The sequence below is a fragment of the Cynocephalus volans genome, chromosome 11 (assembly GCF_027409185.1).
Source record: "Cynocephalus volans isolate mCynVol1 chromosome 11, mCynVol1.pri, whole genome shotgun sequence".
In the NCBI taxonomy this organism is placed as follows: Eukaryota; Metazoa; Chordata; class Mammalia; order Dermoptera; family Cynocephalidae; genus Cynocephalus; species Cynocephalus volans.
In genome coordinates this window covers 52,792,261-52,819,010 of record NC_084470.1, presented here as the reverse complement: position 1 = coordinate 52,819,010, position 26,750 = coordinate 52,792,261, and the positions used below count along the sequence as shown (strand labels likewise).

Below are 26,750 nucleotides of genomic sequence, written 5' to 3'. Positions count from 1 at the left end.
ACAGGCAAGTCCTGGGGAGAAATAATCCCTCTACACAGGTGGTGGTGGGGAGGATAAGAGTGGATCTTGTTCACTTGTAATTTACTTATATAACTGTTCAGAGTGTTGGTCTTTTTAACTCAATACTCTTATAGAACACTAAGAAATATCATTTGCAATATCATTTGCAGTTTTGTTGTAGGACAATTGTAAAGTGTTTATGGATACTACACTTAAATATTTCCACATTTTATTTCCTTCTTAGAATGTGAATGCTTTTAAAATAATGTTCCCCTGTCAATAAAATCAATTTATTTTACTGTAGCCTGTGAAAACACATCTTGTAATGGGGAGGCATTGGGGAGAGCATGAAGAAATGGAACATCATTCTAGAGTGACTTTTGTATTGTTGTACATCTATCAGTCTTTTATTTTTCCCTGCAGACCTAATGGATATTTTCTTATGTGTTAACAGTCTGTACTAGTGTTTGAAAACGATTTGAATAGTTTTTTGCCTTAAGGAGAAGATATATTGAACTATGATAATTAAGCAAGACATTATTCAGTTTTATAATGGATAATTTAAATTTTAGAGAAAAATAAATTCTTTATAGACAGTGTGAATTTGCTCTTTTATACTCTGTAGATTTTGGTAGGATTTCTTTTGGATTCCCTGACTGCCAAAAGGTAAACAATTCTGTTTTCTCTGTGCTCTCTGTTTCTGGGATACCTGTTGTTAACATGGAGAATTTCCTGGAACGGGGAGAGAAGCCCACTTTTGAATCTTCTCAATCCCTGTTTGAATTAAGGTGATTCAGTCTTACTGGTGCCCTAGCTGCCTCCCAGAAACAAGTATAAATCCTTTTTGGAGAAGTCTAACCCCAGGCCTCAAAATAGCTCTCTGGTTTTCATGTGTGGAGTCTAACACTCATTGGAAAATAACCAGGCTTGAAGAGATAAGATGATATGGTAAAATAACTAAAAACCAAGATAAACAAGAGACAGTATCCACAGGGGATACAGACAATGGAGTTGAAGTAAGTGTGATTAACATATACAAGGAATTTGAAAGATCAAGGATTTCAGAAAGGAACTAGAACTATAAAAATGAGCCAAATGGATATTCCAGAACTGAAAAATACAATAGCTGAAAGAAGTCAGTGGATTAGGTTAACAGCAGATTTGACTCAGCTGAATAGAGTCAGTATACTGGAGTTATCTGGGATCAGTATAGAGAGACAAAAGGATGGAAAACATGGAGAAGACCAGAAGGGACATAGGGGAAAACTCTGGGGAAATGTGATTTCTGTAAATGGTGCTAGATTATATGGATTACAATATAGGAAAAAAGTTAAAACTTTACCCCTGTTACACTGTACAAAAAAGTCCATTCAGATAGATTGCACATTTAAATGTGGAAAGGTAAAACAATGAGCTTCCAGTAGATAGCAAATGAAAATATCTTCAGGAGGGAGGGACGTCATCAAGATGGCAGAATAGACAATTCTCAGTGTCACTCCTCACCACAATTAACCACTTTACAACTATTAAATAGCAAAGACTGCCATCCTGGGACAACTGGAGCTGAGGGAAGAGGAAGAGAGACCTGAGGAGTTTGTGAAGGTGTGAGAGGGTGTATGGATGGTGCCTATTGTTCTGAGCTCTGGCTGCTTCTGAGGTGGGGAGTAGATGCTGCACATGGATTGAAGCTGGAAAAAGGTGCAGAAGCAGCCTTCACATAAACCTGCTTGGAGTCTGCAGGAGAGAGGATGGTTTCAGAGCACACCATACTAGACCACAGGCCATAAGGAGCCACTGGAATGATTCCCCTGGGCCCACATAAGAACAAGTGGCCTCAACTGACTGGAGAAGGAACCACCCAGAAGCCAGTGAGTTATCCTGAGGGATGCATACATGGCCTGCCCCATGGGAAGTGGTTGGAATGCAGATGAAAGGCTGGCCTGGCAGAGGAACATTGGGTGCAGTGTGGACATCTGGTCTCAGTGGAAATTGCTCAGGGCGATGGAACTGCAGGGGGTGCAATCTACAGGAAAGACTTAGTCCCAGGTCAGAATTTCCACACAGCCCAGATTTAGAAGTGATTAACAATTTGCAAAAAAAAAAAAAAAAAAAAAAACCACCCTTCCCAGAGAATCAGCAAAGCAGCAATTTAGCTCAACACAGAGCTCAAGTTCTGGTCCCCACAGGATGTTTCCCCAGCTTGGGAACTAACCACAGGAGAGCACATTAGTTCTTGTGTAGACCGTGGTGGTGGTAGCTATTAGTCTACTACAGAACAGGAACTAAAGTTACAGACCAGAGACAAAGCTACGATTTTAACCAGTAAAGGTCTAACACAACCAAAGAACACCTATAAAACCTAGAAGAGGTAGCTGTATCTTCAAATGTCCAGACATCAACATGAAGACACAAAGATGGAGAAAGAACAGAGAAATATGTCACCACCACAGGAAACAAAGCAAAAGCAATGGATGCAGAGGAACAGAGAACAGCAGATCTATGAAATGTCTGACAGAGAATTCAGAATAACTCCTCAACTGGAGTTCTCATACCTCCCAGTTAGAGTGTAAATTGACATAATCACTTTGGAAAACTGATCAGTATTGTCTATTAAACTGAATCTAGGCATGCCTTATGATCTTGCAATTATACTTTCAAGTGTATACTCAGTAGAAACATTTATATGTGTCTAGCATAAGATAAGCTTAGTACTATTCATAAATTGAAACATCCCAGTGTTCATCCACAGCAAAATGAATAAATAAATTGTAGTATATTCACACACTGGAATAGCAGCAACAACAAAAAACATGGAGGAATATCAGCACACATGCTGAGCAAAGAAGCCAGGCTGTCAGATATCTGGTAAAGTTTGTTTTCCTTATGATTAAAAGTTGAGGGAACAACAGCCTATTTTAGAAGTTCTCGATGCATAGGTAAATTTTGTTGACATTGATCTTCACACTAAGATCATCTTTATAGGCATTTTTTATGTGAATGTTAGCATCAGCATCTCTGGATGTTTCTCTTGGGCCAGTTAGTTTTGCCAAAGAAGAGCACATGAAGAACATTTCAGTCATCCCCTGGATGGACGGGGCCTGCTTGACAGAATTGCAGGAGCCCACTGGGAGAAGGGAACTGAAGTCTTAGTATTCACTGAGCATAAATTCACTTAGTCTCCCTATTTTCAGTTTGGTAGTCCTCTCTTTAACTTGGTCTGCTATTTCCCAGTCCAGAGATTTTCTGTTTTATTTTCTTTAGAGAATGTTCAGACTTCTGCCTGAGTGCAAGTCTAGTGGCAGTCACCTAGATGAATTGGGAATCTAGGGATCAACCTGTTTCTTAATCAGATTTTGCCAAATACTTATTCTTTTAATGCCTTCCCCTTCATTTCTTAGTTTTAGAAGTACCTTTTCAATAAATAGTACCAAGCAAGTGGTTATCCACTTGTGTTAAACAAAATAAAACAAAACAATGGAATTAGATTTCTACCTCAACCCATATAATAAATCAGTTTCTGGTGAACTGAGGACTTCAACATGAAAGACAAAAAGGAGGAGGAGGAGAAAAAAGGAGAAAGAGGATAAGAAAGAGGAAGAAAAGGGAAAAGATCCAGGCCATATAAATAATGCTTATAAATCAATAACAAACAATCTACAACTCAGAGGGAGAATGAGCAAAAGACCTGAATAGGCATTTTGGAAAAGAGGAAATATGAGCAGCAAAGAAATATCAAAATATGCTTGCCATCATTGATAATTATGAAAATTCAAATTAAGACCACCCTGATACCATTTTAGACCTCATAGATGGGTAGAAATTATATCTGATACTACTAGGTATGTATAAAGCTGTAACTCAGATGGAACTTGTACACTGCTAGTGGGAGTAAATTGCAACAACCACTTTGAGATCCAGTTTGACAGTGTTGTGAATATTTGAGTTTTCATTCTTATACATATACTGGAGAAAATATTGCGCCTGTGCACCAGGAAATGGATGCAGCAGTGTTCATGGTAGCATTGTTTGTAAGAACAAAAGCTGAAAGGAGACTTAATGTCTCTCTCAGTAGAAGAATGGGTAAGTAAATGGAGTTACATCCTGCATGTTCACTTAAAACAAAATCGACCTGGTAGTGATTTTATTTCCTTAAGGAAAACGTTTGCATTCTTCTTACATGTAAAGGAGTACAACAGTTTTAATGGCATACATTTCTATACCATCTATAGAGAGATAGCAAGTTTGCTCTCATTTTAATAAGTTGAGGCAGTGCTCCAAAATGCAGGGGAAACTGGAAGCAGGGTTTTTGACCATGATGATTTGTGAATCAGTGAGCAGGATGAAATACAGATTTAGCATTTTCTAGGAATTTTTTCTTCAGATTTGTATACTTGGGAAAGCAGTATCCCAATTTTGGTGGTGGTAGTGGTGGTAATGATTATAATGATAATAGAAGCTACCATTTCTTGAGTATTTGCCATGGTCTAGGCTATTTCTCATTTAAATCCTTACAGCAATCCTACAAGGCAGGCATTATCATCTTATTTTGTAATTAGAAAACTGAAACTTCTAACAACTTAAGCAATTTGTTCAAAATTACACTGTTAGAAAGTGCTAGAGCTGGGAATTATTTCCAGATTTGGTTGACATCTCTGTCCCAATATTGTCAAGTTAAAAGGTTAACCCTGCTTAAGGAAAGGATCTAGTAATCATAATGTACACTGACCATAATGAAGTTTTGGGGTACTGCTGTAGTAATGTTGGTTAACTTCTTTTTTAAAGTCAGCCTGACACTGACACTGTGAGAAAGTATAGATCTTACAAAGCAACGGTAGTCTGTTTGCCTCACTCAGCATTTATCATTTGGTAGGGTATCCTGTATAATTGAGCATTATATTACCTAAAAAAGTCTCTACAGGGTAACATTAGTAGTTAATGTTCTTAAAATATTTACATTAAAGTTTAGGTAAGGCATACTCATGGTTTAAAAACCAAATTCAAGAGGTTGAAAAATTTCTCACCATATGCACATTGCCCCAGACTACCATTGAGCAAAATAAAGGATTATTATTGGTTGCTTATGTATCTCTCTGGATTTTTTTTATGCAAGCAAATATGAATATAGATTATTCTCCTCTCTTTTTACACAAAAAGTACACTATTTTGAACTTTTACTTAACATCTCATAGTTCTTTCCATACAGTATATAAAAAGCCGCATCTTTTTTGATATCTGCATTCTAATGGTTTTACTTAGCCAGTCCCCTTTTGCTGGATACCCACCCTCCAATATTTTGCTGTTATAAATAGCAAACTATGAATATGTGTCATGTCATGTATACAAGTTTATCTATAGAATAATTTCTTTCTAGAGGTGGAATTATTAGATTTTAATTTTCAAGATATTGCCAACTTACACTCCATGGGATTTTTACTTATATTTCTAACAGCAGCATATCAGAGTATCAGTCATTTTACTGTATATAAGCAAAGTGGAATATCTTTTTGCTTGAGCCATTTATATTTTCTTCTGTGTGTACTGCCTTTTCCTATCCCTTGCTCATTTTTTCTCTTTGTTAGTCTTTTTCTAGTCATTTTCTGGGAGAAATATATAAATATGTGTGTGTGTATGTGGGGGATATATATGTATGTGTGTAGGGATATGTGTGAATCTTCAGATATAATATTAATCTTTTGTGATATGAAATGAAAATATTTTCCCCCCAGTTTATTTGCCTTTTGATTTTGCTCCTGACACTTTTTTTCTAAGTGGACATTGTTTTTTTTTACTTCTTATATATAATCCATCAGTATAAATTTCAAGAAAACATATATCAAACAGTAGAATTAAGAAAAGAGCCATAACCAAGGAATTGCTGTACAGCACTAGGTGAATAAAACCTTATGGCAGTTTCAGCAGTAATACCTATTTGGTTAATATTTATTGAGTACTTAATTCATGTCAGGAATTATGTGCCCAGGAGTGGAAAGTTGTGGCGAGCAAAATCAGATATATGTCTTGCCCTTAGGTATTTTTAAGTTTACTGGGGTGACAAACATTATCAAATAATCAAAAATGTATTAAAAAAATTGAAGTTAGGGGGCCGGCCCGTGGCTCACTCGGGAGAGTGCGGTGCTGATAACACCAAGGCCCCGGGTTCGGATCCCATATAGGGATGGCTGGTTAGCTCACTGAGTGAGCATGGTGCTGACAACACCAAGTCAAGGGTTAAGATCCCCTTACCAGTCAACTTTAAAAAAAAAAAAAAAATTGAAGTTGGGTAAGGCCTGAAAATATTTCATGCTATGAGACGATGTAGTAGAGGGATTTAATTTAAGAAAGTCAGTGGAAACTGAATTATGAAATACATATAGGGATTCCTTGGCAAACAGGAGGGAGAAGAGTCATACAGGCAGAGGTAATAGCTTGTTGCTGGGGAGGAACTGAGTTTAAGGGACTGAAAGAAGGACAGTGTAATTGGAAGGGAGGGAAAGCAAGACAAAGCTAGAGAGGTAGTTGGGTGTCTGACCTTGCAGACTTTGTAGGTCATGATAGGGAATTTTAAGACCTCCAATGTTAAGAACAATGGGATGCCTTCAAAGGGTTTTAAATAGGGGAGTGACTTGATGGACAAGCTTAGTTTAGGTGTAGGGTGTGTGAGGATTAGAATGACAGAGTAAAAGCAGATAGACTAGCTAGGAGACTATTGCAGTAATCCAGAAGGAGGAAATATGGTGGCTTCGCACTTGGTTGGGAGTGGAGAAGTATAAGCTTTTGAGGAATACTTAATGATTGACTTGACATGGGAAGTGAGAGAAAGGGAGATGTTAAGGGTGACTCTCCTAGGTTTCTGGTTTCTTTAATAGGGTAGAAAGTGATGTATACAGTGGGATATTGTACTTTGGAAGATAACTAGGTTTGATGAGATGATGATGTTTATTTTGGATATATAGAGTTTGAAGTGCCTTGAAACAGACAAAAGCAGATGTTAAGTCAGCAGTTAAATGTATTGGTCTGTAGCTTAGAGACTGGGTTTGGGATGCAAGTATGTAATTGGAAGACATCTGTGTATATACGCGGTAATTTAAATCATTGGGAGGGATGAGATAGCCTGGGTCAAATGGATAGTGTTCTTAGAACCGAGTCTTCATAAATTTGAGCGTTTAGGAGCAGGAACCAGCAAAAGACACAGAGAAGGAACAAGAGAAACTGAAGAAGAAAACTAGCAAAGTATGATGTCATGATAGATAGAGGAATAGGAGGAGTGGCAACAGTATTGAATGTTGCTGACTTGTCAAGATAGGTAGTGAAAGCAGACAAATGTCCATTGGATTTGATGTTCTGGCGGCTGTCAGTGGCCTTAGAGTGATGGGAGTGAAAGGCAGATTGAGGGTGATTCAGGAACAAGTAGAATGAACAGTGGAAGCAGTTCATATAGATTTCTCTTTTAGAGTTGGGGGGAGAGAGGCAATAGGGCAGTTGCTAGAAGAGCACGAAAGGTGTTTTGTAGAATGAGAATGAGTGAATATGTAAAAAGAAAAATGAATCATTGGCAGTTTTAAGGTTATAAGAAGGTGGAAGGGAATGAGATCCAAAGCACAAATGGAAAGAGAGGGATAGATCCATTGTTGTTATAGGAGGAAAGATGGCTAGGATGGGATGCACAGTTGCTGTACAGACTGGGAACTGGGAAGAAGAGGGGTTTATGATGCTTTCTATTTTTTAGGTACAACAGGAGGCATAATCACTTACTGAGAGTTTCATGAGAGGATGGATGGTTAGGGTTTGACGAGAAGAAAAAATTGAAAATAGACTGTGGGAATAAGTTGACCAAGGAAATATAGTTGGATTACTGATACTGTTCTGGGCCATTCAATTATAGTGGAGTGTATCTGCTCAACGTTTAACTTCAGCATCCTTTTCTGCAGGTATACAGAAAGTAGATTGTCAGATTCATCCAGAGTTCATTTGGCTAGATGTGTGCAAAGAGAAGAAAGAGCAGCAAGAGTGTAATCAATGATAGATGGTGAGATATAATCCAGTCAGGAAGAAAGCTAAGAAAGGGCTGATGGATTGGTAGGAAGTGTCGTGGATTCAATTAGGAGAAGTTCCTAGGAAGTTGTGCAACGGTCATAGTGGAAGTACTTGAACAAGCAAGTAGAAACAAGAGCAGGTACGGTCAGAAGGGGTGTTTGAAATGCTTATCTTGGAGGGGATGCAGTTAAATGTCATAATTTTTAATTTAGGAAAAGCTGTCTTGCAGATGGTGAGGCTGGGCAGGGAGCTATCAAGCAACCCATCTCGGGAAGCAGAAAGAGCAGATGGGTTCCCATTGTCCCTAGTCCTTTCTGGTCCCACTCTTTAGATGGGCAGATGAAACAGGTACCGATTAAGACTTTCTTGGAATCACTGCCATTCTCTTGAAAGCTCCCAGCCACAGTGATAGTGTTGTGCTGCAGGTTCCTTGGAGCTCCAGGCTGTCCCCATTCAGTCCATCACGGCTTTTATGGCTGATGTTTTTAAAGTTCATTTGTCATGAAATGGAGGGAACTTACTTTTCTATGGTTTACTCTTTATCAGAAATTTTGTGCTCTGAGTTATTTTCAGGTAGTACTAATACATTTCTATTGATTCATCAATACTCTGTCTTAATCTTAACCATTGTCATATATTTGTTAGAGTTTGGCTAGGGTCATAATGAATGATTAGAACAGAGGGCATTGATTGATGTGGAATCAAGGCTAACTTCCTGACTTGGGTTAAACCCCATGTGTTCACCAATAGGGCTCCAAATAGTGATAAACACAAAGGCAAATGCATGAATAAATCTATTAGGAGAACCACACAATTGCTAAGTGTCAGGATTTCAGTAATTCTTTATGTATGTACATACGTGTACAAAGCCACCTCTTTCCAATTTACAGTGGGAATTGGTTGGAAGTTCTCCATAAGAAGTAAAAGTTGGGTAGGGTGAATGAGAACAATGGAAAAGGAGAGATGGATGATGGCGAACAGGGACATTGCTGTAAAGGGGATTTTGCATAATGGAATCACTGGACTCGTTGCCCTGTAGAGAGCTGAGGGAAATGAGAACTTGGGAAAAATGACTGATGGGTCCAGAAAAGGGAGAAAACATGGAGAGGGCCTAAAACTTTCAACAACACCCTAAATATTTAGGGTGATGGTCCAGTGTGCTCACTAGTTCTGGGTTGGGAATGGTTGGTTCAGATATTGATGCGGTTTGAAGAAGAGATAGATTCTCTTTTTTAAAAGGCAGGTATCAAACTAGTGGACATGTAAAATCCAGATGTTTAGATAGTGTCTGTTATGTATAAAACCCAGTGTTAAAATTAAACCTTTTCTTTGGATTTATGTACATAATTTACAGAAAGAATTGGAATTCACATGAATTGCCTGTGGTTCCAAGCAAGCTTAATACTAATGACTAATAAAAGTGTAGTCAACTTGTGGTTCTACTTTGGATCTTTGAAACACCAAGAGCCGTCTTCTGTCCAGACATCTTCGTTTGCCTTTCAGTTATCATCTGGAGCATGTTGTTTCTTTCCATTAGCCAAAGGCAAATGAAATTAGGGCCTTGTTTTGTAATATGTTGGCAGAGAGATTCAGAGTGGCCTTCCTTTCTTTCTGCATAAACGTTTTGAGATTTCTAAGGCAAAACTTGACTGTGTTTGACAAGCTGCTGCAAATCTAAACATCAGAATGATTGGGACTGTGCCCTCTGGAAACACTTGCCTTGGCAACATTTTCGGACAGAAGCTATCAACTGTTTTATCATGAGAGGTAATCTTTGCACTTTTCTGTATGTAGACTGGTGATGTACATCGAGAGAGATAGCAGAAAGGCCTCTCCAGGCAAGGAGCAGCAAAGTGGCAATGAATACCTGTCCACATGCCTGGATCTTCTCATCCGTCACATTTTGCAGGAACTGCCACGCATTTTAGGTAAATTAGAGTCTTGTCCTCAGGCCTCGTTGCTGCTTACCTTTCTGCTACTTGATTTTCAGGCATCACCTCTTTTTTATTCTTAACTTGTCTTTTCTTGCAGGCAAATGCAATGACACTTTCTCTTGAATGTGTAGTTTCAAGATTTAAATTTGCCTTATCTGCTTTTATAATTATTTTGCGTCAGTGACATGATAGAGACAACAAGCAGGATAAAGGTTACACTGAGGGGTTATCTGAGGCAAACTGGCAGTTTTAGAAAATAAACAAAAGGAAAGCATTTTAATTGCTTAAAATTGGACTTACGCTTTTACTTTTGATCATTTTTCTTAAGATTTGTCTCTGTCTAAATCTGAGGAAATAAATCTTCCCTTGAAATTAGAACCACAGATTTCATTATTGTTAAAAGAACTTTAAAATGCATAGATTTTAATTTGAGAAATTAAAATTTAAAAATTTAATGTTAAAGCAAAGAATTTTGATATTGGTGTAAAGTCCAAAGTTTGAAAGGTTCTTTGGTTTGAAAAATTATCTTTAAGATAAAAGTATCTAACAATGATTTGAAAAAATATTTATTATAGCTAAAGAAATCTCTTATTCCCTTGTTATTTATAGAAATTAAAATCTAAGGAATGCATACAGGTAGCTTAAATTCGATTCCATACTTTTCCAGCAGATGTAGCTATAAACCAGAAATGTTTAAAATGTTGAATTTCATCCAAGCCGTTACAGTAAAATATACTTAGACTCAGAAATTCAGAATATTAAATCAAAGTAATGAAAATATCTTCATGGCCAACTGACAGTAACTTTTTGCTTCTTATGAATACTTTAGGAGTTTTTTTGTTTTTGCCTTTTAACGACTGAAAGTAGAGCAGCTCAAAATTTATTTCGGATTGTAACCTTTTTTGAATCTCCAACCTAAAGGCTATAATCTGCTCACTTGGTAGCTGAGTTCCTTGTAGCTGAGTTCCTTATTACCACACTCATCCTGTTTTAGGATATGATGATAAGATTTTGATGTCCACAAAGCAAGTTTTATGTATTATTGGATTTATCATCAAATGAGTAGTTTTGGCAATTTATCTTTATTTCCATCCTATTCTTTTTTTTTAAAGTTGTGGTCTATAATCTGTTCACTTATAATTTGAAAATAATTTTTCCTGTTTGCAAAAGTAATGTGTTCATTGTTGAAACTTAGAAAATATGATAAAAACAAAAATCTCTAAATCCACCACTCTACCATTGTCATTTATAAATTCTATTTTAAATTTCTAGATGAGAGGTTAATTGGTAATGTTTATGCAGAATATGACATTCTGTCCCCAGAGGCCACAAGTGTCTGTTATAATTTCAATATTTGTGAATAAAATGACACAGCTTCTACCCACTTATTTTATTTGGAGGTTGATTACCTTAGAGGCCCCATTAGTATTCATGCAATGACCAATGTAACCTAGTTTTTGTGGTCTTTAACTTCCATGCATGCTGTGGCATGTCCTTCACAGGTGACATTCTTAACGCCTTGGCTAATGTTTCTGGTCGTAAACACCCATCAACAGTTCAAGTGAAACAGCTGAAGATGTGTCTCCCCATGATGCCCATCGTGCTTCACCTCGTAACTTCACAGGTACTATTGTATTAGGGGAGAAAAATATAAATGTAGCTCCTTTCTTTGTAAAGTGGAGCTGAGAAATGTCAACCTAGACAAAACATTTTCATTTTTTTTTTCTTTTTGTCGAGCTAAAATTGTACATGACTTTCAGGATTTAATCTATGGAAACTCTCATCACACAGGTATTTCGACCTCAAGTTGTAACAGAAGAGTTCCTTTTCAGTTATGGAACTATTCTTGTGAGTAATACTAAATTTTTCAAGTTCCTAATAAAAATGTGCCTGTCTCTACTGTTTGTGGAATCTGGTGTCAGAATGAGGTAATTTAAAAATCCTAGTGGTATTTATTTGTTTCTAGGGAAGTGACCTTTACCTGTTGACTGTAATAAAATTTGACATTTGGAGAAAAATACATTCTCCTCTGATAATGCATTTTGTTCAGAGATAGCCCCAAATAGGATAAGTAAGTCCATAGAAACACTTTCATAGATTTTGGTATTAAATGTCATAAAAAAATATAAAGTAATAAAACGAGTGAAAATGGAATAGTAAGAATATATTATCATTATTATTTACTTTGTCTTATATTGTCCAGTCATGTGCAGTTTCTTTTTCTGTGATGGCATTCCTCTAAGTTAAGCTCAGTTTAGCCTTTTCTTTAATTTTGATGATACAGGTAGAAATGAAAAACAAGTCATTGTACTGTCTTTCACTTCAGTTTTTGCTCATAAAAAATCATCTTTTTGTTTTGGTTGTGGCTCATGAATTAGTAAGCTTTTTCTCTTGCCTGTAGTACTGTATATATTGTTGATAAAATGAGGAGCTATACAAAAAAAAGCTAAGACCTCTGTCATGCAGCATCTCCAGTCTTACTTTGGTACTACTAATAAAGTGAACTGAGATTTTCAAAATGCCATAGAGGTATTTAGTTAAAATGAAGTAGATATTTCAATTTTATTGTTACTTTGAAATGAAAAGAAACAAAAAACGATTATTACCACCCACAAGTGAGAATATGGTTTTCTAGAAGGCTCATCATTGAGTGCAGTATGATATTTTTAAGCGCAAATGTTGAGTGGAGGTTCCTGACTGCAAGGAAGCAATGTGTTCAGGCAATGCAGTGGGGGTCCTTTTGTGCTCAGTTTCAAATCTTTATCAATCTAGTGCCTTGAATCATGAATACCAGAAAGTACATGATTTTGATAGTACATTTATGAGTTTGCAAATTACTGTTTTTCATCTACCAAATTACTAAGTTTTTCTCAAGTAAATTAAAGTAAGTCTTTAACTTCTTTATCTGTTTTTAAGTACAATATATGCATCATTTTAGCACGGCTATACTTCTATATCTATAATTCCATTGCACTGACATATAAATAGTAATTTTGCTCTTATAATCCATTTTGGATTATTTTGGCACAGTATTTGTTTGGGATAGGTATAGTTGTCTTCTGTTTGTTCTTTTTTCTTTTTTCACGTGTAGTACTTTTCTCTGCCTACATTAACTGAGTACACTTTAGGTTTTCAAGGACCTGTCAAGTGTTTCCAACATAAAAGTTTTTTGGACTTCCAGGAATTATATATATATATGTATTTTAGGCACAACTCATCTGCTCCTCGCAATACTGTGTTCAGAGATAAGGGAGGAGGCCACGCTGAGGAAAGGTCACTTTCTCCAAGGAGTGGGAGTGTTTTTTGTGGGTTGTGGGTGTTCCATAGGGTCTTCTCAGTATAGGCACTTTTAGGAAATAGAAAACAGCTTGCCTGGTTATTTTAGGAATTGCACTTCCCATTGGCTTCATTTTTCATGATGGCACCAGCGCATGGCTTGCCTGTTTGACCTATAGCCTTTTTATTTTTTTATGTTTTGGTAGAAAAATTCAGTATACTTATGTATGGAGGCGTGAGTGTAGGAATTAACTTTTTGTGTGTGTGTGTGGACTAGGAAGTCAGCTTTTATTCAGGAATATTGGAGATGACCTGAGGAGAGATGTTAGGCTAACTCATCTCTCTGGTAACCTGAAGGAGAATGGCCAGAATAAAACCATCTCACAGACCCGGATTTACTCTGGGGTTTTTAAAGAGGGGATTGAGGGAATGGAATGTGGGAAGTGAAAAGCAGGCGGGAGGGGGACGTGGGCTGTGGGGGCTCCATGCAAGGAGCCAGATACAAGGTCTTGCCAAGGCCCCGTCTGGATTCTGTTCCCATCCTTGATGTTATCTTAGGGTCCTGCTGGATTTTGATGTGCTTCAGGGTAGAATCAGCATAGCTTTATTGATGTCTTCTTTGGTTTCTTGGGGTCCGGATAGTATGTGTCTCATGGCAAGTTTCGAACTCCAGGCAAACTGAAAAACAGCATTAATTCTTTCATACAATTGTCTCCCTATTCTTGAGTTAGTTCAGTTCATGTTCTCTGTTGGCTGTAATAAATCGTTTGGCAAATTTTTCAGGATAGGTTCTTGGTTGACATACTTTCTTAACCTCTGCATATTTGAGATTGTCTTCTAGTTGTCTTTGTACAGAAATGATAACTTGGCAGAGTATAAAATTCTTGGTCCAAAATTATTTTCCCTTAAAACTCTGTAGATATTGTTCCATTGTCTTCTGGCATTTAGAGGTGCAACAGAAAAATCTAAGGTCAGCCTGATTTTTGCCCCTTTATAGGTTACTTGCTTTCTCTGTCTGGATACTTGTAGAATTTTTTCTTTATCCTTGAAATTTAAAAGTATCCTTGGAATATGTCTAGGTGTTGCTTTTATTTTGTCAAATTTTAAAGGTATCCTGTTTGCTTTTTCCATTTGTAGTCCTAGTTTGCTCTTCAGCTCTGAGAATTTTCTTCAATTAGTCCTTAATTACTGTTTCAGCTCCATCTGCTTTGTCCTCTATTTAAGATATTCATACGGTGCATTGACTATATCACCTGGACTGGCCCTCTAGGTCATTCCTTTTCTCTTTTTCTTATTTTGATTTCTTTCCCCTTTTTCTCAGCATTCCATGAGACTCTCTTTTTTTGGATTTATTTCAGTAGTTTGATTTTGTGGACAATCTGGCTTGTACCTTCTTTCTGTTAACTGTCTCAACTCCCTGATACTTTTTGAGCTCTCTGCCCATCCCTTCTCTATCACTGTGGATAAGTTGTTAAACCCCTCTTTTATACAATTCTTAAACCTTTTCTAAGCTTCTGTTTCCAGCTCTATATCCATTTCAAGAGGAGGCATTTTCTAAATTACTTAGCCCTGTTCCTTTCTTCTGAACTGCAGTATTATGACCTTTTCCATAGCTCTTCTTAGCACTGAGGACAAAAAACGAAGATTAAGGAGGAATTTACTTTTAGTAAACATTTTTTTTTTTTCACAAGGAAAATGAAGTTTTGGTCTTCTTATATTTTAAAGAGATTAGTGTTTGGAAACAATTTTGCAGGGTGCTTTTGAACCATTTTCAAACTTTCAGAGGCTCCAGGAAAAAAAAGAATACCCAGCTGATAATTGCTGTTTTCACTTCTTATTGGCAGAAGCAGTCTGTTGAGGGCACTGGGTGCCCTCAACACATTTTAGCAATCAAGTCTCTGGGGAAGTGCTACTAGGAAATTCTGTGGTGAATACTATACTTATTTGGGCCTCCATTGAATTGGGCTGGGAAACAGGAAGTAATGACATTATGGGAATATGTTAAGGAACTCCTGATGTGTATTAACCTAATGTTCATTGTACTGTGTCCTTTTGAAAATGCTTTTGATTAATGAGCTAAGGAAGAGGACTTTGTTGTGTTTGATTTTAAGTTTTGTCCTTATTAGTTTATAAAAGTACAGTGGTTGTGTGGTGATTATAGTTATCTTAAAAAAATAACTAAGAAAGGATAGGGCCGGCCCGTGGCTCACTTGGGAGAGTGTGGTGCTGATAACACCAAGGCCCGTGGCTCACTTGGGAGAGTGTGGTGCTGATAACACCAAGGCCCGTGGCTCACTTGGGAGAGTATGGTGCTGATAACACCAAGGCCACGGGTTCGGATCCCTATATAGAATGGCCAGTTGGCTCACATGGTGGGTGCTGACAACACCAAGTCAAGGGTTAAGATCCCCTTACTGGTCATCTTTTAAAAAACAAAAAAACTAAGAAAGGACATACTTAAAAATCTGCCCTCTGTAGATTTTTATTGTGAGTGCTGGTTTGTTGGTAGATTTTGGCTTTAGTTGTGGATAAAGGAGAGATAGAGTACTGTTATATTTTTAAAAACATGATACTCTATACTTATTTGTTGCCACGTAAGTGTTCTTGTTATGAGTTTTTTTCCTTTAACAGACCATGAATACATATTCCCAGTTTGCTACAGGAGCTTTTTTTCAGCTTCTTTAAGGGGGATTAATACTGAAGAGCGGTGGCCCTTGAGATGCAGCTGTCCCTCCTGCCCTCTAGATGGGGCTGTTTCTTGCTACCCCCTCCCCCCACCATCCTCCAGCCAGTGAGCCAAGCTGTGGGTAGGTGTCCATCCTTTTTCCCTCACCTGCTAAAACTCCCAGTTTTGAAGCTCGTGCCATCCAAAGGTATCCTGTGTTTACCCCCTGCATTGTGGTCATATGCAATTTGTGAGTCATTGGCCCTTATTCCTCAAAATTTTTTTTAGCATTGGGCTCACTGTCAGTCTCTCTGTGCTGCTCCTGACAGCATTTGTGGAGAATTTGATGACCCTCTGGAGGATCCTTCCAACACCTCAGCCTCTCTGCCTGTGAGCTTGTCTGTCTTTCCCTCAGCTGCCTATCCCCGTGGTCAAACTCTTGACCTTATCGTCAGCATCCCCTTGTCTGGCCACCACCACTAATTTTCAACTCACTTTCTCTGTTCCCCAACTCCAACAACCCTTCAACTCCTCTGTGCCTTAAATTGTTCCCACCAGCTTTTTGCTTACCATCTGGCCCTCCCCTGGCTCTGCTTCTAACCTTTTCTCTTTACTCAGCATAGTGTTCCCGGTCCAGCATCAATACTGCCTTGAGTATACCCATAAGTCTCTTTCCTCTCCTTCACTGCCCTCCTCTGGCAAATCCTAGTGTTTGCTAAATTTAATTCTCCACTTAACACTAGCCCTACTTTGAGTGGACAAATATGGCTAGGGAAAAACACAGTGAAAATAACCGGTCTCACTTGAAATTCATGACTGCTCATCTCAAGTGAGCCCTCTCTGCAGACTGGTACATCTAGTTTATTTTCCTAATTTATATACCTTCATGCTCATGTAGACGATTATTTATGTGTCCTCTCCTGGAAGCTTCAATGCCTCTTACTCTTCTCACTCTCACCTCATTACTTCCTATGAGGAAGAAGAAATCTATCAATAGACATTAAATTGGTAAATCAACAAAATTTTCAGTAGGGATTTTTAAAATTAAATAGGGGAAGTATATGAAGAAAAGAAGTTAAAGGAACCTCACAATTTTACGAATTAGGTAACGTTTGTTGACATGAAAAAGGAGAAAAAGGAAAATACATGTGAGCAGATAGAAAATCCCAGGAGTACAGAACAGCAGAAGATAGGAAGCAGAAGCTCGCCTCCTGTGTCAGGATCCAGAAGGAACCACTGCTCATCCTTTCCTGAGACCTCTTCCTTGAAAATTATTGTTCACATCACTGGCATTTGTGTATTATCTATATGTTTTTTAAAGAATTATACAGAGTGGATTATAGTATTACAAGTGTACATACTGTATTATGCCTTCTTTCTTTGCTTAGTAATCTATAAATATTTAGGTAGATTTAAGTAAAAAGACATCTCTCTCTAAATTTTTTATGCAACATCAAATCTATATTTATTCAACAGAAGTTATGTGCCCATTTTGGAACTCTGGAAACCATTTCAACTAAGTTATCATGAAAAGTATACATTGCCTCTTTTTAAAATTAACTCCATTATTTCTTTTTTAGTCTTGTTTGTTTGTTTATTCATAGACCAAGAAAGAGAATTCAAGGTGTCATGTATTTTCAGTTTTCAAAGAGCTTGCCTTTTCTAGGCTTTCTGATTTTCTTGATAACCTAGACAATAGATGTCTTTAAGATTTTTCTTATTTTGAAGATTATTTATTTTTTAAAAATTATAAAGTGCATGCTTGTTAAAGAAAATATTGAAGATTATAGAGTGAGAAAGAAATTATTTTTTTCTGGCTGCTGGCCAGTATGGAGATCCAAACCCTTGACCGTGGTGTTGCAACATCATGTTCTAACAGACTGAGCTAACCCGCCAGCCCTATAGTGAAATTTGAAGAAAATAAGGTCACCTATAACTACATACTAGGAGACAACCATTGTTCACGTATTGTTTTTTCCTTATAATGTTTTCTATTCGTATCTATGCATTTGCATTATAGAAAAAATTATTCATGTATCTGTAATACATATGACATATACAGATACATGTTGTTGAGACCATGTGTTTTAGTCCGTTTTGTGTTGCTATAACAGAAACACCTTAGACTGAATAATTTATAAAGGAAAGAGGTTTATTTGGCTTAGGATTCTGGGACAGCTGCATCTGGCGTGGGCTTCAGGCTGCTTCTACTCATGGTTGAAAGTGGCAGGCAGCTGGAGGGTACAAGCAGATCACATCTCAAGAGGAAGCAAGAGAGAGAGAGAGAGAAGGTGCCAGAGTCCTTTTAAGCCAGGAGCTCTCGCGGGAACTAATAGAGTGAGAACTCACTCATTAATCCCCCCTCCCCCAGGGAGAGCATTAATCCATTCATGAGGGATCCGCCCCCATGACTCAATCAGTTTCCAACACTGACTGCCACATTGGAGATCAAATTTCCACCTGAGTTTTGGAGGGGACAATACATCCAAGCTCCATCATTCCGCCCCTGGCCCCCCAAAACTCATGTCACTCTCACATACAAAACACAATCATTCTATCCCAATAGTCCCAAAAGTCTTAGCTTGCTCCAGCACCAACTTAAAAGTCCAAAGTGTCATCTGAGACCAAAAGCAAAAGTCCTTCCAGCTGTGAACCTGAAAAACAAAACCAAATTTATTTACTGCCAAGATACAATGGTGGAACAGGCATTGGGTACACATTCCCATTCCAAAAGGGAGGAATAGGCCAGAAGAAAGGAGAAACAAGCCCCAAACAAGTCCGAAACCCAGCAGGACAGACATCATGTCTTAAAGCTCCAAAACAATGTTCTTTTATTCCAAGTCCTGCATCCTGGGCACAATGGGGCATCTGGGCCCCCAAAGCCTCGGGCCCCCTTGCTCCCACAGCTCTGCCAGGCTTAGCCTTGCCTGCAGCTTTTCCAGGCCTGTGTTGCACATTACCAGTGGCCCTGAAGTTCTGGGGTCCTGGCAGCAGCCCCGCTGCCTTGGCGCTACTAGATGTTTCCCTGGTGGGGGCTTTCTGTAGGGGCTCTGACCCCACTTCCCTGCTCAGCATTGCTCTAGTAGATGTCCTCAGCAGTGGCTCCACCTCTGCGGCAGGTCTCTGCATGGGCTTCCAGGCTTTTCCATACATCCTCTGGAATTTGGGTGGAGGCTGCCATACTTCCACTGCTCCCATGTCCTGCTGGCCTGCAGACTTAACACAGTGTGGACACCACCGAGGTTTCGTGCCTCTACTCTCCAGGGCTGCTGCACGAACCACACTTGGGGCCGCTCTAGCTAGAGCAGCTGGGATGCAGGGAGCAGGATTCTGAGGGCAGCTGTGCCCCAGGTCTATCCTCCAGCATAACTCAGTCCTTCTAGGCCTCAGGGTCTGTGATGGGCACCCTTCCAGACTTCTGAAATGCTTTCAGGGCTTTCCTCTCATTTTCTCTGCTGTTGGCATCTGGCTGCCTCACCGCCAAGATAATGTCTTTAGCAACCAGTTTATCTGCTTCACCCCTGCATTGTTCTCTGGCTCTCTGCTTCTTTACCACATGGCCAGGCTGCAAAGTTTCCACATCTTTACACTCTGCTTCAATTTTAAATTCTGGCTTTACATCATGCCTTTGCTGCCATAACTCAGAGTAGGCTGTTAGAAGTAGCCATGCAGTGTCCTTAATGCTTTGCTGCCTGGAAATTTCTTTGCCAAATGCTCTGGTTCACAACTCTTAAGTTTCAACTTCCACAAAGTCCAAGGGCATGGACACAATGCAGCCAAATTCCTTGCTGTGGTGTAGCAAGGGTTATCTTTTGTCCAACTCCCAATAAGTTCCTCATTTCTATCTGAGACCTCATCATCTGCATGGCTTTTACTGTCCCTATTTCTATCAGCATTCTGCTCACCACCACATAAGTCTCTAAGACATTCCAAACTTTCCCTTGTCTTTCTGTCTTCTAAGTCCTCCAAACTCCTCCAACCTTTGCCCATTACCCAGTACCAAAGCTGCATCCACATTTTCAGGTATCTGTTTAGCAACACCCCACTCTTCAGTACCAATTTTCTGTTTTAGTATGTTTTGTGTTGCTATAACAGAAACACCTTAGACTGAATAATTTATAAAGGAAAGAGGTTTATTTGGCTTACAATTCTGGGACAGCTGCATCTGGCATGGGCCTCAGGCTGCTTCTACTCATGGTGGAAAGTGGCAGGCAGCTGGAGGGTACAAGCAGATCACATTGCGAGAGGAAGCGAGAGGAGAGGGGGAGGGGGAGGGGGAGAGAGGGAGAGAAGGTGCCAGGGTCCTTTTAAGCCAGGAGCTCTCACGGGAACTAATAGGGCGAGAACTCGCTCATTAATCCCCCCTCCCCCAGGGAGAGTATTAATCCATTCATGAGGGATCCGCCCCCATGACTCAATCAGTTTCCAACACTGCCACATTGGAGATCAAATTTCCACCTGAGTTTTGGAGGGGACAACACATCCAAACTCCATCACTGTCCTTTGTCTGTATAGATTTATACTCTACCTTTTTTGATTTATATTGTGTATTTTCCCATATCTTTAGGAAATTCTTTTTCTAAACACTTTTTTTTTAACAGCAATTTTTATTGATGATGAAGTTTCATGGAGAAGGCTTTAAAAAATTTTTTGTCAATTAAAAAAATAAAACGTGAAAAACTTTAATTTTTTAACTGACAAATTTTAAACGCTTGTCATATATAACATGTTGTTTTGAAATATGTATACATTGTGCAGTGACTAAATCAAGCTAATTAATATATGCATTACCTCACATGCTTATCATTGTTTTGTGGTGAGAATGCTTAAAAATCTACTCTCTTAGCCATTTTCAAGAATACAATACGTGTTTATTAACTGTAGTCACTGTGTTGTGCAGTAGGTCGCTTGAACTTATTCCTCCTATCTGACTCAAATTTTGTATCCTCTGACCAACATCTTCCCAGTACTCCCTACCCCTCAACCCCTGGTGACCACTATACTCATTTCTACTTCTGAATTAAGCTTTTTTAGATCTCACATGTAAGTGCCATCATATAGTATTTGTCTTTCTGTGCCGGATTTTTTCATTTAACACAATGCCCTCCAAGTTTATTTATATTATCGCACATGATGGGATTTCCTTCTTTTTGAATGCTGAATAGTATTCCATTGTGTATATCTACTGTATTTTCTTTATCCATTCATCCACTGATGGACACTGCTATGGGTCAAATGTATTCCCCAAAACTTGATGTGTTAGAAACTTGATCCTCACTATAACAGTGTTAAGAGCATGGGAAATTTGATTGACATTTGAAAGGTGGGGCCTTTAAGAGGTGATTGGATCTCAAGGACTGTGCCCTTGTGAATGGATTGATCCGTTCATGGAGTAATGGATTGATGGTTTAATAGGTTGTCATGAGTGTGGTTCTGCTGGCTTTATAAAGAGAGTGAGTAAGAAGGTTAGCTTTCTTGCTCATGCCATTCTAGCCATGTGATATGCTGCCTTGCCACTGGACTCAGTACAGAGACCCCCACCAAGAATAAGACCCTCACTAGATGTGGTCCCTGGACTCTGAACTTCCCAGCCTCCAAAACTGTAAGAAATAAATTTTGCTTCCTTGTAAATGACCCAATTTCATGTATTCTGTTATTACAGAAACTAACTAATACAGACACTTGGATTGATCCCATGTTTAGCTTTTATAAATAATGCTGCAGTAAACATGAGAGTGTAGACATCTCTCCAACATACTGATCTCATATTTTTTGGATATATACCCAGTAGTCGGGTTGCTGGATCATAAGGTAGTTCTATTCTTAATTTTTTGGGGAACTTCCATACTGTTTTCCATAATGGCTGTACTAGTTTACATTTCCTCCAACAGTGTGTAAGGGTTCTCTTTTCTCCACATCCTTGTCAACATTTATTGTTTGTCTTTTCGATAATAGCCTTTAATAGGTGTAAGGTAATATCTCATTGTGGTTTTATTTTGCATTACCCTGATGATGAGTGACGTTGAGCATTTTTCCATATACCTGTTGATCATTTTTATATCTTCTTTTGAGAAATGTTTATTCAGATCCTTTGAACATTCTTTAATCAGGTTATCCATTTTTCTTGCTATTGAGTTGTTTGAGTTCCTTTTATATTTTGGATATAAACCCCTTATCAGATGTTTGGTTTGCATATATTTTCTCCCATTCTGTAGGTTGTCCCTTCACTCTGTTGATTGTTTCTTTGGCTGTGTGGAAGCTTTTTAGTTTGATGTAATCTCATTCATCTATTTTTGCTTTTGTTCCCTGTGCTTTTGGGTTCATATCCAAAAATTATTGCCCAGACCAATGTCATGGAGCTTTTCTTCTCTGTTTTCTTCTTCAGGTTGAGTGTCCCTGATCCAAAATGCTTGGGACCAGAAGTATTTCTGATTTCACATTTTTTTTTTGATTTTGGAATATTTGCAAAATACATACCAGTTTAGCATCCCTAATCCAAAAATCCAAAATCCTCCAGTGAGCATCATGTTCATACTCAAAATAATTCAGATTTTGGAACATTTTGGATTTCAGATTTTTGGATTAGGGATGTTCAACCTGTAGTTGTTTTACAGTTTCAGGGCTTACATCTTCTAAACATTTTAATGGCTATGTACTGTCCCATTTATATGAACTATATACTGTTTGATATAATTTCAGTAAAGTTCAAAAATATACAAACAATATACTATTTTGGGACACATGTAGATGTACTAAAACTATTTAAAAATACCAAGGAAATAATAAATTCACAATAGTGGTTATCTCTGGAGGAGAGGCAGGCAGGTGGGTTGGGGGAATTCCTGCAAGCAATTGGGATTGTCTTAGTTCTTAACCTGATTGGTGGATTTAAGTGTTTTCTTTGTTCTTATAACACAAAATATATACATGTGTTCTTTTGTATATGTTACATATATTCTTTTATGTTTATCAGATATTCTAAGAAAAACCATTGGAGTATAGTAGACCAATTTCTACTCTGGGCTAATTGCTTATACTTATTTTTTAGATCTAAGGTCATCTTATTTTATTTGTTATTTGTTATACATAAAACTTAGTATATGTATTATTTTGTGAGCTAGGGGCAAGCACTCTTTTGCAGCGTTTCTGCATATCAGTAACACAGGTGCTCTTCCTATCACAGCTGTAGCAGTGGTTGTTTCATTGAGATTATGTTCTTGGAGCACCTTTTTTTCTGAGCATTTGGCCAGGGACTAGGAAGCGCACTCACCCAGGGAGCTGAGGCCTCAGAGAGCTCACAGTCAAGCTGCTTGTGCCCACCTCTCAAACAGTATTGGGGTCATCCTGCAAAGGAGGCACGAGCATGGAATGTGGGAGCACAGAAAAGGAGTTGGAGTTGGATGTATCTAGGAGAAACTAAAGACAGTGGTGAAATTTGAAGACAGGCTTTGAGAACTAAACTGTTTTGTCTGGATGCAGTTTGCATTCAGTGTAGCTAAGACTAGACCCTCCTTTGAGACAACTATTTCACTTGATTATGTGGCATTCTCACTAACTTCCGAAATGGTGAGAGAGTAAGTGTGGTATATTGTTGGAAATGGTTATATATCATTGGATTATTTTCACTTTTGCAGGTGCTTATATTACTACTGAATTTATCCCATCATTAAATCACATTGATGGTAATTTTGTATTTAAAAATGATTATAGTTTATAATTTATGTAAGTATTTAATATTATTGTATTTCAAAACTATGATTATAGTAATTATAATATGTGTAGAGTATTTAATGCCTTCTGTGAGTTATTATGAACATAGATGCAGTTTGGACACAACATTAACTACCTGTATTTTATTTCAGAGTTATTTTGAAACCTCCATTTATTAAAAAATTTATTTTTTTCAGAGTCATATTAAATCAGTAGACTCAGGAGAAACTAACATAGATGGAGCCATTGGTGAGTAGACCATGGGACATTTTATGTCTTTGTTTGAGGTAATTTGATATTGTGATTTAGTACAGGTAAATAAAAACACCTTTAGTAATTTACTGTATTCCTAGGACCGACGGGATCGGAAGAATTTATTAAGATCACGTTGTCAGCTTTTGAAGCAGTAATACAGTATCCTATTTTATTGAAAGACTATCGCTCTACGGTCAGTTCTGGCAGCTTTTGCAAAAAGCTCTTTTTGGTTTAGTTGGTAATTTACATATGCTTGGCTCTTGTATGTTCCTCAGATGAAAAAACCTTTCAGAAAAGCCTCCCCACTGGCAGAATGAACATAGGAAATCCCTTCCCTCTTTGACTTTCTGGGGATTTTTCTTTGCTGAAATTCTCTTTTCCTCCTGGTCCACACCTTCCTCCCAGCTTACTCCTTCCTTCTTGCCTGATTATTTGTTGTAACCAATAGTACAAAAATGATCCAAATGACAGTGACTACTTTTGGATAATAAATTATATGGACATCCAAGGTATGAACTAGCAGAGGTTTTGATATGAAAATGTTTTTCAACTTTCAAACACCTAATCCTACAGGTAAGATTTTAGACAGTAGTCACTCATAAATTGGGGATTGCCTGTAATGATGATGAGTCAAAGTACTGAATTTAGAAAGAAAAATTGAATTAAAGAAATTATGATATAAAGAAAAATAATTTTTTGAAATCTTTAGGGTCACATAGATACCATTGTAGAACTGAATTCTGGAATTTGTTTCCTCACGTTATTCTTCTCCACAACAACCCCTTCTTCCTGCTTCCCCCACTGTATACTCTTAGCTTTCTTTTTTTCATTGAATCTTTCACTTAAATAGTATCTTTCTTGGCTGGTGACATCTTGGAATTAGCTCAGTTCTGATTTGGGTTTATATTATATGCATGTTAAAAATTTTTAGTTTATCAAATGTGGTTTAGAATGCCAAAAAAGATTGTATCTTGCTTTCTTAACTAGGAATTATTATTAAAATCAGTTGTAAGTGACATTATTTTGGAATTTTACATGCTGGTTAATATACTTAAAGTTTTTGTGGAATTGTATTTAAAAGAATATGTAACTCCCTAAATGTTATAATGTTAAGATGGTTATACTACCAGCTCCCCATGCTACAAAAAGTGGACAATCTATATAAGTATCTCTTATGTTCATATGTTTTTTTCACAATTCCTTTATAGAAATCCTTTTTTCTTTCCCAGTTTTATTTACCTAAAAAAATTTTCCTAATATCTTACTCTCTTATTTAAATTTTTTTTTTTCAACATTACAACAAGATTGCATTTGCTTTGATAATGGTGATGGTGGGACAATAGTGATGATATTTGACTCTACTTTTTTTTTTCTTTCTTATTTTAGCTCTAAGAACGATGTATAGAATCATGGGAAAGATAGAAAATATAAAGTTTAGTGAATTTTCCTTAAAATCGTTTTAGGTCTGATTTAAAGTTAAAACCAAAGCTAAGTCAGTTTTATTTTATTAGCATTTAGTTATGTTTATCTTCAACTGTACGAAGTAATCATTCAATAATTATTGATCGCCTTGCCTTACGAGGTACAACTCTAGGCAGAGGAGAAAGACTTCTGTGAACAAAACAGAGTACCTTCCCCCATGGAGCCTACAATTTAAGCAGGAAGATAGACAATAAAAAATATTAAAATAAATATATAATATACGAGGTGGTAGTCAGTGGTATGAAGAAAAACTCAGAATATGAATGGGCGAGGGAATGGTATTGATGTTTTATAGAAGGTGATTATTTCTCTGATAATGAGATATTTGGACAGACACCTGACATATTCAGGGAAAGAACTTTCTAGGCAGAGGTGATAGCAAGTGTAGTGTCTGATATTTTTGAGTCTTTCTTGTTTTATTTTTAACTCCCACCAGATCTTATTATCACTCCTTTAATATTGTTAATGTTCATTTTTATTCATCCACATATTTGCTCTGTATTTTGTTTTTTTTCCCCTTAGTTCTCACTCCTTTTATCTGTCTTCACTTATTTCTGACTGAAGTGTATCCTTTACAGCTCTGTTTAGCCTGGGTTTGCTGGTGGCAAATTCTCTGTCTGATAAAGTCATTATTTCTTGAAGGGTATTTTTGCTGAGTTTTAAATTCTAGGTTGGCAGTTATTTTTGCTGTTAATTAGCACTGTGCACGTATTTTATTCTCTGTGTTCTGAATTGTTGCTATTGAGTGGTTATGTATTAGTCTTTAGCTTTTCCTCTGAAGGTAAGTAATCTCTCTTTTTGTCCCTTGTGTCCTCCTAAAACTGTTTTTGGTGTGGGGAAGATGTCTTTGGTTTTCTGTAAATTCATTATGATGTAAATTTTTTAAAACCAATTTACTCTGTTCAGGATTCTCTGTGCCTCTTGAGTCTGAGGATTGTCCTTTTTCATCAGTCTGGAAAATTCTCTGCCATTATCTTTGCTTGTTCTTTCTCTCCTTTGGTCTGTTTCCTTCAGTAATTCAGATCACACGTACATTAAGCTTTCTCACTGTATTTTCTATACTTCTTACTGTCTTTCGTATTTTCTGTCCTTTTCTCTTTGAATGTTATATTCTGAATGATTTCATTTGTTCTATTTTTGTCTTCTACTATAGCCATTCTGCTACCAAATATACCCACTGAGTTTTTAATTTTAGTTATTTTTCATTTTTAGAGGTCTTGTCATTGCTAGAAATTCTGCTTGTCTGTTTTTTTTCAAGTCTATATTGCTTTTTATAGTTTCCTGTAGATATTTTCAGTTTGTGATTTATTTATTCACATTTGTAAAGTGTAGTTACTTTATAGTATGTCTGATAATTCCAGTATCAGAAAATTGTGAAAGTCTTCTTTTATCTG

The 26,750-nt window shown here is 37.5% G+C and overlaps 1 protein-coding gene across 1 annotated transcript in view; it reads left to right on the top strand.

The window, feature by feature from the left end:
- The window catches only part of ULK4 (unc-51 like kinase 4), a 574,722-nt gene that overhangs the window by 188,152 nt on the left and 359,820 nt on the right, over window positions 1–26,750 (top strand). Inside the window, exons 23-27 of the mRNA XM_063114672.1 lie at window positions 9,829–9,962; window positions 11,471–11,592; window positions 11,760–11,816; window positions 23,817–23,868; window positions 23,973–24,067. Coding sequence (XP_062970742.1) covers window positions 9,829–9,962; window positions 11,471–11,592; window positions 11,760–11,816; window positions 23,817–23,868; window positions 23,973–24,067 — 460 coding nt within the window. The remainder of the gene's footprint in view (window positions 1–9,828; window positions 9,963–11,470; window positions 11,593–11,759; window positions 11,817–23,816; window positions 23,869–23,972; window positions 24,068–26,750) is intronic.